This window comes from Sciurus vulgaris (assembly GCF_902686455.1).
Source record: "Sciurus vulgaris genome assembly, chromosome: 17".
In the NCBI taxonomy this organism is placed as follows: Eukaryota; Metazoa; Chordata; class Mammalia; order Rodentia; family Sciuridae; genus Sciurus; species Sciurus vulgaris.
The window spans coordinates 3,609,686-3,623,217 of NC_136478.1; the positions used below are offsets into that span (position 1 = coordinate 3,609,686).

The 13,532-nt window shown below is 61.7% G+C and overlaps 1 protein-coding gene across 1 annotated transcript in view; it reads right to left on the bottom strand.

The window, feature by feature from the left end:
• Positions 1–13,532, bottom strand: part of CRISPLD2 (cysteine rich secretory protein LCCL domain containing 2) — a 53,053-nt gene that overhangs the window by 16,285 nt on the left and 23,236 nt on the right. The window contains exons 6-12 of the mRNA XM_079117572.1: positions 12,108–12,208; positions 8,423–8,566; positions 6,780–6,840; positions 2,870–2,936; positions 2,279–2,409; positions 1,687–1,730; positions 222–294 (exon numbers count right to left, since the gene is read on the bottom strand). Coding sequence (XP_078973698.1) covers positions 222–294; positions 1,687–1,730; positions 2,279–2,409; positions 2,870–2,936; positions 6,780–6,840; positions 8,423–8,566; positions 12,108–12,208 — 621 coding nt within the window. The remainder of the gene's footprint in view (positions 1–221; positions 295–1,686; positions 1,731–2,278; positions 2,410–2,869; positions 2,937–6,779; positions 6,841–8,422; positions 8,567–12,107; positions 12,209–13,532) is intronic.

Genomic DNA, 13,532 nt, shown 5'->3' on the forward strand with positions numbered 1-13,532 from the left:
GCCAACAAATAGGAGCGCTGAGCTAACTGAAGGGGACAGAGGAGGAGCTCCCAGCATTTCTGGACTGATCTGAGTGACAGGTCGCGCTCGAGGGAAATGGTCATCCTCTTAGGAACAGAATCCTCTCTGGGGGTCAGTGCAGTCTGGGGGGACATGTCCACTTCCCTGTGGAGGGCACTGGAGTCCTGCCCGAGCCCCGCCCCCGGGCTGCCCCTCCTCACCTCGGGCAATGGGAGGCCGGCTTTTCGAATGGGCAGAGCTGAGCCACAGTGGTGTAGCAGTCCACGTCCTGCACTGTGAAGGGGGCAAAGGACAGGTCAGGCCCCCAGCAGGCCTGAGCGGGGCTCCTTCCCTCAGGCCTGCTGTGATGTCTAAGCAGCAGTGTGAGAAGACGGCTCCAGCACTGCCCCCTGGGGTCCCTGACGGTAGGGCCTCGCCAGGCCAGGGCTGGACGACTTCTTCCAGCTAGTCAACGTTTCCAGCTTTGTGTGCCCTACTGTCCATCTCAAGACCACCTGACTGCTACTGCAGCAGAGGCCCCACTGCTGATGTGTAACAAGCGGCCCTGGCTGTGTGCTAATAAAGCTTTATTTACAAACACAGGCAGCAGACAGATTCCACCCACAGGTCAGAGTTTGCTGGCCCTGGTCCCGTCTATTACTTGGACAGGTCAACAAAGGGACTGGCTCGATACCTCAGGGACTTCTATTCCGTGGGATGCTGGGGTGGTGGGGTGTCATTAAAATCAGGTTTAGAAGAATACCTAAGGCACTTACATTCTTGAGCCACAATTATTTCAGGGAAAAAATAATCAATTTGTAAGTTAATCCATTTCAAACTTAAAAGTCACCAATGTTCATGCTTTTGGTATACAGGGAAAATGAACTAGGACATCACCCAAATGATGTGGTTATCGTCACCCAGTAGAGTTTAGGTCAAGTTAATGTTTTTAAAACATCTTAAAAGTTTCATGGGGTTTTAATGGGGTGAGCACTTGAGCACGGTTTTTGACGTGAGGCAAGTTCCCTGACATTTCTATAAAGGCAACAAACACCCCTGCCCCTGGGGCAAATGAGGAGAGTGTTTGGACAACTACCAGCCACGCCTCCACTTCCAGTGCAGGTGGAGCATGCCCCCCACGGCCGCGCCCCACATGGCCAGGGACCCCCTGGTGCGACAGGAGGCACCTGCCAGAGGTGGCAGCCAAGCGCCCCTCACTGTCCCAGGGCTCCCTTCCTGCCCTGGCAGGCGCTGGGACTCCAGCCAGCTCTGCTTCCTGCTGGGTCCTCAACGAGGCTCAGAATCCTTCTCAACACAGGGCAGCTGGTAGCCACTGCCACCACGCTGACAGAGACCCACACCCAAGGGAACAACTAGTGACTGCAGCGCCGGCACCAGCACTCGGTGACCTTCGACAGGACACCCCAGACCCGTTTCTGACTCAGCCACCTGGGGCTGAAGTCAAGTGCAGGCACGTTTAGACGCCAACTGGAGCAAGGACCTCTTAAGGAACCTCTGAGAAACCTTCCCGACACAGAGCCACCACTCCAGGAGTGAGCCTGGCAGGAAAGTGGAGGTCACCACGCGCAGGTCCCCTAAGGGACCCTAGAGGTCACCCACGTGCGGGCCCCCTAAGCGACCCTGGAAATCACCCACGTGCAGGTCCCCTAAGCGACCCCGGCTCACCTTTTACTTTCGACACCATGAAGGAGCTGGAGGGCTTGTATTTGCTGGAAAAGAAAATGCAGGTCAGGCTGTGCCGGCTGCTTGTGGGAGTTCACACCCTGTGCACAGCTGTGCCCACCCAGCCCGTCCTTCCCAAGTGCCAGTGCTCTCAGAATGTTCTAGAGCAGGGCTTCTAACCCTTTTGCAGGAAGATGCTCATGGAAGTCTAGTGGAACCTACAGACTCTCAGAACAATGGTTTTAAAGTGTGCAAGACACACTTCAAACATGGCAAAGACGGTGGCTGTTAGTACCGCCGGGTGACACTGCGCCTCTTCACCAACACACAGCAGAGCAGGAGCCAGCGAAGGAGCCTCTGGCGCCCCTCATCTCAGGGTAGCCACCCCAGGGACAAAGCTTCACCAGCAAGGAAGTCGCGGCTGGTGATGCTGCTCGGGCTTGTGCCCGGCCCTCGGGAGGAAATCTTCCACGCCACTTAGATGTCGGTGGGCTGGCACGGCTTTCCCCCTGCCCTGCTGACGAGACTGCTCCCAGCCCAGGGAGGAGCAGGAAAGGCTGCCTCAAGGAGCCCCGGGCACAGACACAACAGTTACCTCAAAGACTCCACGCCGTGCCTCTGAGACTTGACAAAGAAGGGCACTTGCCCGTTCCTGGTGATGTCCACCAGGCCTCCCTTGTCATCCAGGACTCCGGAATGGATGGCGGCCCGGCAGATGCTGGACGACTGTGGGAGGGGGAGGGGAAGCCACAAGTTCAGTCTGAATTCATCTTTGCAGCAATGCCCAAGATGTTTGTCCCCACCCACTGAAGCCAAGACCGGGGCCAGGGCTCGCCGCCCTCTGACGGGCCCTGTCCATGACCACGTCTTTGTTCCTGGGCTTGCTTATCTTGAAGAGCTCATCTGATTGCCTTACCAGCTAAGGACGGTGACAAGAGCCCTTTCTCCTCATGCAGTCGGGCATGCTAACCGGGCTGACATGCAGAAGGCCCTCTGAGGACAGCCCCGGTTCCCACAGGTGGCTGCGATGGCTTAGGAGCCCCTGAGCCCACACACGGATCAGTTCCAGACCCCCAGGTTTGACCCGGGCGTGGAAAGAAAGCCTTGTCTCGTGAACGCGGCAAGCGCTTTAAAAACACGCGGCGGCATCACCCGAACCCCTCAGAGCAACGCAGGCCACACTTACACTTTCATAAAACACAGACCCGAAGATCTTTGCCTTGTGGCTCAGGCAGCCTCCCGGGCACTGATACCTGAGCGGAAGAAAGAAAATGGTTCAGAGATGACCACGCTGATTAGGCTTCACCACGATCTTATCATATTCTTCAATGGCCCCGTTATCACGTTCAGAGAGGCGTGACTCATGGAGACGCCATTGCTCTGGAGCAAGCCAGTTTACCCAGGCCTGGGCTGGGGCGTGGAGCCCACACGCCCAGCTCTTGGCCACTATCAAGTGCTTAAGCTTGGTGTCGAGGAGACGGGCCACAGAAGCAGGACAGGCGACTTCACCTGCACCGGAAGCCCCAACCCTCACCAAGGACGTGCAGGTGACGAGAGCTGCTTTCTAGCTGTCACTCGCCGGGCACTTAAGGAGGGCACCTCAGTGAAGCTGCTCCTGTGCATGACCCCACAGACTCGCCCTCAAGGGAGACCCCAGCACCCCGGGGGCTGAGGCAGGGGGATGGCAGGATCAGGCCAGCCTGGGACACTTAGGGACACCCCGTCTCAAAAAAGCAGGGAAGGGAGGCAGGGCATGGGCTCCGTGGGAGAGCACCTGGCTAGCATGGGTGAGGCCTGGGCTCCTTCCCGGACCACACAAGCACAAACGCCTTCATGTCACCTCAATGGACCCTGGAATTTCCCTCCTATGTCCACATCCTAAGCAACCAGTCACACAGTCAGCCCTACATACACCCGAACTGTAACCGTGGAAACTGGGGAGAAGCCCCAGGTGACCTGAAATGGCCTAACACGACTTCGTGTGGCCGAATGTCAGTGGACTATGCAGCCACTCAGGACGAAGTGTTGAGGATTCTTCATGGACTTTGGTAAATCTACGCGACAATACGTAAGAGACGTTCAGGAAGCTGCGCGGGCAGAGAAGAGGGCGGGAAGGCCCCACCGAGGTTCTGGTGGCCTCTCCTGTACAGGTGGCGCTGCGTTTCCTACGGGGACAGTGAGGAGAATGCTTCTCAGCATCGCAGCGCCCGCAGCCATTGTTTCTCGGGGTGCTGTGCCACTTCCTGCCCGCAGCTGGGCATGAGCTCTGTGCGCTGACCGGAGGCTTCGGCCATGTCCCTGGACAGTCCCCCAGGCTTCCTGCCATCAACTCCCGCCTGGGAGCCGTCCAGAACCCAGGCCCCACCTAGCCCGGCACAGGGGTGGGCAGTGTCGCCCTGACCCAGCGCTAGGACACACTAGTTCCGGCGTGGTCACGCACCCTGTGGCCCTGCGGCTCCTCGGCCAGTCCCGCTCTGGCCACCTGGACCTGGGGCCGCAGCCAGGACCCCTGTACCCCTGGAGCAGCCCCACGTGTGCAGAGTTCCACACGCCCGCCAGAGTCTGAGTGGCTGTCCTCCTCCTGGCAAGCCTGGTGCCAAGTCCCCGTGGTAGAAACAGAAACCGCCCCCTCTTTTCAACAGATGCTGTAAATAACTCCACTCAGCTTTAGGCAAATGGCTGCCAGAATTCCCAGAAGGTGATTAGGGTCCCCTCTCCTGTGACATGGTTTTCCCTCCACGAACCTGAGGGGCCACGTGAAGTGCCACACCTGCTGGCTACACGCTGCCAGAAAGCACAGTCGGGCAGCCTGCTGCCAAGACCCAGCGCCTCACCCTGGCAGCTGTCCCCTGGCAGCGTGCTCAGCATGTGTGGGCCACGCTCGCTGGCTCCGCCCCCTACAGGGTCCAACGACCAGGGAGACGCTGGCCGCTCACTGGACCAACAGGGCCATAGCCCTGCTCAGACCCTACAGCAGCCCCACAGGATATGCCAATGCCAAGGTGCCCTGGCTAGGCAGCCCTGCTGGACCTGGGCCTGCCCTGCAAGCCCTTCATCACAGAGAGGTGGGAGGGGCCTACAGCAGCCCCACAGGATATGCCAATGCCAAGGTGCCCTGGCTAGGCAGCCCTGCTGGACCTGGGCCTGCCCTGCAAGCCCTTCGTCACAGAGAGGTGGGAGGGGCCCTAGCCCTAAAGCATCAGTCAAGACCCTCGTATCCTCAGCTGGATGACACATCTGCCACTTGACAGCTGGCATTTAACAAACAACCCAACACAGCTGTAACTTGGCACCGCTGGAAAACCCAGCCTTGAGCGGGGGAACAGACCCAGACATGGAGGGAGAGACTGACCCTCAGAGGGAGCACCATGGAGACCCCAAAGCCATGAGCACCTCATTCCAACTCCCTGGCTTCTTTCAGAACCGTGTCTAAGTTACATTCCCAGCCAGGTGACCAAGCATCCCAATTGGCCCAGGACTACAGGGTCTCCAAAACAGGAACTGTCCCTGGCAGACTGGGACCTGTTGATCACCTGTTCAGGGCCTCTGGGGCCAGGAACCCGCTTGCTTCCCAGGGTGTGGTGAAGGCTTCAGGCAGCAGTTGGCATCTGCCACCAAGGTCATTCTTGTGTCCTCCAGTCCCCTCTGTCCAGCCCCCACCCCACCTGGCTCATTCACCCCCTTTCAGCTAAAGCCGAGTGGCCTCTGCAGGCCTCAGCGGCTTGTCCAGGTGCAGCCTGAAGACCCTTCTCCTTGCTCCAGAGGGTCTGGTTAGGGAGCTCCCGCCAGGCTCTCGGGTTTGAGGACACTCACACCGTTTAGGGCTCACAGTGGGGACTGCAGGTCACGATCTCCCAGGGAGGCTTTCGGAGAAGCCGAGAACCCTAAGGCCACAGAGAGGCTGTGCCCTCTTAGAGTCAGGGTCACCGGGCAGAGGCAGCTAGCATGAGTCCCTTCTAAAAGGCCCCTGGAAGACCCTAACATGCACTGGTGGGACGGGGTGCCAGGTTCTGGCTGGCAGGGACAGCTTGTTAAATACCCGAGGACACTGAGCTAGTTGTACACGGCAGCTGGAAACGCGGGCAGGGAGCGTACTCACACCCGGGGACAGGCACGGGCCCACGTTGCCATCGCCGTCTTGAGAGCCAGTTGCCCGCACACCACTGTGACTGTCACTGGGCTGTGGGGGGGGTCTCAGTTCACGACCCCCAGGCACCTCCTGGTGGTGCAGGGTGTGAGCCTCCCCGCATCCTGAGTCACTCAGCGGAATAAACACCTGGCCAGGAGACCCAGTGCTCCGGTCGCCCCCAGATCCGTGGGTCTCACCTGGGGGCAAGCTTACCCCTCGGAGAATCTGCCGATCCCTGCAGACATTTGGGTTGGCAGCACTTGGTGGCTTGCTACTGGCAACTGCTGGGTAGAGGCCAGGGAACTGTCGGCCCCACCCCAGAGACTCATCTGGCCCCAGTGCCAGTAGTGCCCAGGCTGGACCTGCTCTGGGATCAACCTCATGCGCCAAGCTCTTAACCAGGGGCGGCATTCAGAGAAAAGGCTGGCTGTCACAGCCAGGGCACCCCTGACCCTGAACACGCTCCTGGCTGGCCTGGCACAGCCTTGAAGGGAACAAACACCACTGTTAGGCTTGGATGTGAGGTGTCCCCAAGTCCCCCACGTCCATGCAGGGGAAATGACTGTGAGAGCCACAACCAATCAGCCCATCCCAGTGTGACCAGACCGTCTGCGTGGTCAGGATCGGCAGGTGGGCGTGGCCAAGGAGGTGGTCACTGGGGTGGGCCTCTCCCTGCGGCCCCTTCCCCTCCGCTTCCTGACGGCCGTGGCTGAGCAGCTTCCCTCCCCGACGGCCACACCTTGGGCCAGAGCAGTGGAGGGGCCGACGTGGACTGAACCTCGGACACTGAGCCAATACCAGCTCTTCCTCCTCCAAGCTGTTCTTATTGGGCATTTGGTCACAGCCACTTAACGCTGACCAACTGCCCCTGAGTTTCCAGGCAGCTGGCTCCGTGCAGCGAGCATACTGCCATCCATCTGTGGCGGCCCAGGGGAAGAGGGCCAGCAGGGGCCCAGCCCAGACCCACCTGTTGCAGGTAGACCCCTTGCACTTGTCCTTCATCTTGGTGTCACAGCGGATGACTTGGGCTGGGGGAGAAACGCAGAAGTAGGTCACAGCCAGCAGCCAGGAGCGTGAGCACGAGTGGGACCTCTGCCGCACCCCAGGGGCACCCTGGAGCCCTCCGGAACCCAGCGGGGCACCCTGGAGCACTCCGGAACCCAGCGGGGCACCCTGGAGCACTCCGGAACCCAGCGGGGCACCCTGGAGCTCTCCGGAACCCAGCGGGGCACCCTGGAGCACTCCGGAACCCAGCGGGGCACCCTGGAGCATTCCGGAACCCAGCGGGGCACCCTGGAGCACTCCGGAACCCAGCGGGGCATCCTGGAGCACTCCGGAACCCAGCGGGCACCCTGGAGCACTCTGGAACCCAGCCACAGCAAGCGCAGGAGCAGCGCCTGGAGGTGGGGCCTCACGGGACGCCCAGGTCCCAGACCTGCCACTCTGCACAGTGGAGGGCGGCTGTGGCGGGTCGCTCACCCTCGGGGGTCCCGTGCACACGTAAGAACGGGGATGACACGGTGCCCACCGGAAAGGCTCGTGAGCATTAAAGGGGCAAGGAAGCAGGGCCGGAGGAGCCCACCGCCCACTGGTCCTGGAGACAGGACTCTCGGAGGTGAAGAGGTCCTCACCCAGCCCAGGGCTGGACACGCCGTCTCCCCACAGCCACCAGGAGCTGTGCTAAGCTTTCGAGGTTTGTCTTATAGGGACATGTCAGCGTCTGGGAGGGGTGGCGTTTAAGAGAGACACTCGTCACGCCATATTTTATATGATTAAAATTGGCACCAGTTTGAACTTCTGGAGGGACAAGGGGACCAGCATCCTGGTCAACATAAGCTACAGAACAGTCACCTGCGGGGGGAGAGGTCTGAAGGCAGGAGGGGAGAGAAACACGAGTGGGCAGGGGAGGGGAGAAGGTGCTGGAAAAGAAAGGGCAGGGCCTCCAGGGCCTGCGGGTTCCCCTCAGCGTGAGTCCAGCGGGGTACTCTCGGTGCCCGGGGGCCGCCGCGCTGACTGAGGAAGTGTCTGGACCCTGCAGGCTCCCCCACAAGAGGGGAGCCAGCTCTACCCTTACGGAAAGCTCTGGAGGGGAGGTGCTCAGACGGCCAGAGGGCAAGAGGTGGGCGTGGGAGCATTCTGTTTGGGGTCCCCAGAGTCCTGGGAAGAGCACTTAGCTCCATGCCCGTCAGGGATGGTGGAGGCCCTTCATGATGGTCTAAGGGGGACACTGGGCTGGGGTCACTGCAGACGACCCCCAGAGCTGCCCCGAGCTGGGCACCGTTTCCCCACTCCACAGATGAGCAAAGGGTCAGCTGGTCCAGAGCTGAACCCCGTGGAGAGGTGGCGGGAGGTGCTGGAGCCCCTGGACGTGGTACATGCTGGTTCCCACTATGAGGCCAGCTGTCCCAGGAGGGACCTGATTTCAGCCTAGGTCCCCTTTGGAAGGACCTGGGAAAGTCTAAATGTAAATACCTGCCTAGGGGAGCTGTCAACTCTGGCCAGCCCTGCGCCTCCCCATCCTGTAGCCTGCTACCCGCAGGCTCCACCTCCAGCACCCCCTCAGGTGGCCCCAGGTGGCCCTGTGTGCAGGAGACAGGGGACCACACTCACTCATGTATTTGGCCACAGGGGTCTTCTTGGGCTTCGTGGGTCTGACCACCCTTGGTTGGACCCAGACGTGCTTCTCATCAGGGACGGGGGCCGTTTCCACCTCGTTCATCTCATCCGTCTCAGGTTTTTGGACGTAGGTTTCCTCTTAATGGTGGCGAGGGAGAGAAAAAACATACCAGGTTCAACAGAAGGCGCTTGGGGAAAAGCAATTTGAGAAAACGGCACTTGTTTGAGGGTTAGTTTCACAAAGAATCATTTTAGCAGCAAAGAGAAGATCCATTCGGGACAGACCTGGCCAGGTGGAACTCTGCCAGCCCGGGGCGGGCACATTCCCGCTGCTGTGTGTGCCTCGGGACCAAGAGCCGGCTTGAGGCTCCTCCAGCCAGAGCTTGTCCACCAGCCGCAAGGAGGCAGCTTCAAGGAGCTTCCCTGGTCCCTGACCCAAAGCCCGAGCTGTCCCTGAGGGCCCCCTGCCCTTTTGTTGAGGAGGGGTCACGGACCCATGCGTGTGCTCTGGGGCCTCAGCCACACCTCACCACCAGCTGGCTGTGCCCTCCCTGCCCGGGAGGCGGATCGACTCCTTTCTCGGCACTGGGCTGTGGCTGCTTCGTGGATCGCAGCTCATCACAGACCCGACTCCTGCTGCCCTGGTCCCAGTTCTTCCCCACAAAGGGCACCGTGTGCTGCCATTTCTCCAGCCATGACCACGAGCCCCAAGTCTTAAAACATTCTAGTTACCTTATCAACCATCAGTTCACCCACCCTCACATTCATCCTGACTGACGGTCCCATGTGGCCTGTCCTCCAGGGCAGCAAGCTGAACTCCAGCCACAGCAGAGCTCGAGTGCCATCCTCCTTAGCAAGAGCGAGCCGATGTGCAGCCCTGCTGGGGACCCCTCGCCTCCATCACTCACAGCCTGGCCTCCTGGCCTCCAAGACCTGGGTTCCCTGTCTCCCGAGCTCCTCGAATGAAAGGGACAATAAAGGTGCTCCCTAGCTTACGACGTGGTCACCTCCCGAGAAGCCCAGAACAGGTGGAAAGTATCCCGCGTCCGGTGCATTTAGAAGACTGAGCTGCCCGACGCCTGGCCTTGCGCCCTGGCTGTCGAAGCCTGCCTCGTGAGGAGCCTCCATCTCTCCTGGGCTGCCAGCCACTGCCCAGCATGGGAGCTCTGGCCACATGTCGCCCGCCTGGGAAAGATCAGACTCGGAGCTCTGAGTGGAGTCTCCATGGAGTGCGGGCAGCTTCCACGCCTGCACGGTCCGGGGTCACCAGTCCAGCCACTGCGGTCGAGCCAGCGGAGGTCGTGGGGCGAGAGTCGCAGGAGAGGCGAGGCACCCTCCGGGCCGCTCAGGCCCGGCTCAGCACTCGTGCCCCCAGGGCCCACGCCTTCGGAACCACCAGCGCCCTGCCAAGGGGCAGAGCAGCCCCAGCATCCGCAGGACGCGCCCAGTGTCTTCCAGCGCTCTCCCAGGCCCAGGCCGCCCTGCTGCTCCTGGCCAACTCACTACCCACCACCCGCCCAGCCAGCACCGGGAGGACCATGGGTGGGGAGCCCCGGGCCCTTCTCAGATGCTCTGCTGGCTGCAGCTCTGGGTTCACCCACCGGCTGCGAACTCCCCGAGACCAGCCGCTGGCCTGCCACCCATGCCACACAACACCAGCACCTGGCACTCAGGAGTCGAGTGAGGACGTCACCTAGAACCAAGGAAAGGTCCAAGGCACCCAGGGAAGGACCATCAAGAGCCATGTGCCGGCGCTATCGGTAGAGCCTCCCCAGATGTGGCTGGCGAGTGTGCCTGGCACATGGGCCCTCCTGCCCGCTGCGCCCATCAATGTGGCCATTCAGGGCTGCCCTTTCCTGAAGCCAGAGCTTCTCGGCAAGGAGCTGGGTTTCTTCCACCGGCCTTTGGGACTTGAACCTCATAATTGTGGCTTTATTTAGCAGAATGTAGCCTGGTAAAGCATCAAGGTGTTTGAGGCTGACCGTCTCAGAGGCGGGGCAGACGGGCCCTGCCCTCAGACGCACACATGAAAAGCAGGCTGCTTCCCGGGGCGGCTGGCTTTGGACACATCCTAATTGGGAGCCCTGTGAGGACTGGCAAGGGGCTGGGGGAATTCCTGTCCCGTCCACCTCAAGGTCACTCGACCCAAGGTCACGCTCCAGGCTGGGAGTCTTGGGGCCCAGAGCACCGCGGACATCATTACGTCACTCTGCAGGTTCCGCCTGGCCCTAGGGTTGGTAAGGAAGTGCAGAGCTGACGCTACTGAACGTGGGCCATGTGGCCCCCGTCCAGCTTGGGTTCCAGCATCCCCTCACTTCGTGCTCTTGTTCCCTTAGGAGACACAGCAACCCCCAGCACAGACGAGGGGACAGTCTCAGAGAGGTGAAGCAACCTACCCAAGCTCACACAGCTGGGAAGTGGCCGGCAGGCATCCAGCTCCTGTCCAAGCTCCGGCCTTTCACCCCACATGGGGCGGGGCTGGAGGGAAGCTGGCTTCTCTTTTCTACCCTTATCCTTAAGTCCCCATATCACCATTACGGGTCAGGGCCTGGCCGGCACCCGCGACGCACGCTTATTAAGAAGCTTATGCAGGTAAGCAGCTCTCGGGGAGAATTTCTGCATGGTTGGCTGCGGAAACTGGAAAGCCTGCCAACAGAAGTTGGGCGTTTTCCACCAAAAATAAAGAAATCTGTACACGGGGCATCGTTTCGGGGGTAAGCTGGCATCTAAGGTCTCTGCGTGCGTCTGTCCGTTGAAAGTGACTCTGTGGAAATCGGGGCACATTTATCCAGAAACATGCAGGACATACGTGACCCCGCGGGGTCCCTGGAGTGAGCCAGCAGTTCTAACAGGGCCACAAGGCTCGCGGGGCGTCTGGGTCATGGGAACACCAGCAGGTCACGGTCCACCTGTGGGTCCAGGAAGCTCCTGGAGGAGGGCCACCGCAGAGCTGCAGCGGGCTGGCCTCCAGGGGCTGGGGGGCTCCTCAGAGCAGAGCCCGCAGGCCGCCATTCCCGCCTCCCCTCTGCGTCCAGGTTGTTCTTCTCTGTCCCACCCGCCTCGGAAGACTGCAGTGGGCAGTCCGCTGTGCACAGCGGGCTGGGGCAGCAGAGTGCCCGGGCCCCTGAGAGGGTCTGCAACCTCATTCCAGCCTGCCTGTCCTTCATGCCAGAGCCCCCAGACTGACCCCCTGTCTCCCTGCCAAGGGCTGCTCCCACCTGGCCACTGTCCGGCCAGGCCTGCGGTCACTGCTGAACCTCAACTGCAGGACTCGGCAGCCGGGGCCTGCCTGGCCCTTCCTGGGACAGGGCCTCTGGGAGCCCAGGGAAGGGCTGAGACAGCAGGGGCCATGCCACATACAGCAGCAGGAGACCTGGAGGGCCCAGGGCCTGGCAGACGCGCACGGGGACAGGCGGAACGTCACGGTGCCCTGGCACCCCAGCTCCCAGCCACCGAGCCCCGGGAGGAAAGAAGCCTGAAGGCTCGGGGCAGCACGGGACGAGCAAGAAACAGGGGTGGGGGCCCCGGGGCTTTGGTTTTAGGGTCTGGTTCCCTGTTTTGTGCCATGCTGTCTGTGACTAGGAGTGAGGAGAGTTCCATGTCACCCAAAGGCCACCCGGGACCCCCACCTGGGTGACACGTCCAGGGCTCCCACCTCGGGGCCGCCCCGGCTCCCTACCTCGGTAGCACAGGCCGTTCCTGCAGTTGCCTCCGTAGCTGGGCGGGCACTCGGAGCAGGGCCGGCCGCTCTTGTAGGGGGCTTCTCCAATCCAGTTCCCCCTAGGGGCAGACCAGAAACACCATCAGGAGGGGCCTCAAGGCCCGGAGACTGTGACTCCCACCAGGTTGGGGAGGAAGTGTGGCCAGGCAAACAGGGCAGCAGCGGCCGGGGCCTCCAGGGCAGCCTGGAGAACTCTAGAACCCCAGAGAACCACGGCAGCTGGACCCTTCCACCAGCACCTGCTTCTGCCGCCTCAGCCTGTGCCAAGAGTGGACCCAGGGTGGACGCCAGGTCCGCCAGCAGAGTCACCTTGGCCGGTCCCCAGTCCCTGCCTTGGCTCCTTCCCTTAAAGCCGGCTGCTAAGAGTGGGCTGTGGGGAGGCTTCAACAGGAGGCCAGCAGTAGGCCCTCAGCCGGCCCGGCCGGGGGTCAGGGCTGCTCACGAGTGTTTGTTCAGTCCCCAAGCCCAGCCAGGCTGTTCTGTGACGGCTTTCCAGGAGGCAGGAGGGCCTGTTGGTGTCAGCCAGAGACCAAACTGAGAAACGGGCCCGTTGAGCGTGCATCCCACTGGGCCTCAGAGTGATTGCCCGCGGCCCAGGAGCAGGTGCAGTCCTAGGAGTCGGGGGAGAAGGCGGGAGGGCAGCTGCTTCCGTCCTCCTCACACAAGCTGCACACCCCTGCGCCCGCCCTCTCGGCCAGTGCGCACCCGAGCCTGGGCCAGGCCCTCTCCTTAGGACAGAAACTGGGGACGGAGCTGACCATCACGCAGCCACAGTGAGCACACCCACCATGGACGTATCTCACCGAGGTGACGCTGGGCAGAAGGTGCTGGACACCCACAGCCCCCGCGGTGGGACGGCGCCCAGGCAAGCCCGCCAGGGGTGCCAACGGGGGCACTGGAAGCATTCTGCACCCAGGCAGGCAGCCTTGTCAAGACACGGGCCCACGGCTGTGGCTGCAGGTGTGTGCATGCACAGGTGTGTGCCCCACGCATGTGACGCGTCCAGGCACGTTCCCAGGATCCACTGTGGGAGCCCCCGACCCACGTGCCTGCATTCTGAGACGGGCTTTACAGAGGTGCCTAGGGCTGGAGATGCCACCGGCCGGGTCCCGGTGCGCAGGTTGGTGTCCGTCCTGGGGAGAGCCCAGAGCTTGCGCCCTGGTTCCAGGGGAGCGCACGACAGGAGGCGGTGGGCTCATGGCAGGAAGGGGCCCTGGCCAGAGCCCCCCAGGGCCGGGTCCTGCTCTGCGACTTCCAGCCTCCAGAACCGTGAGAGACGAGCCCACCAGGGCACCCCCAGGCTTCCCGCCGTGTGTGGAGCTGCACACCCGGCCACGGCTGCTCCAGGGAGGCAGGAGGGCTGAGCAGGGGCTCTGCTTCTGA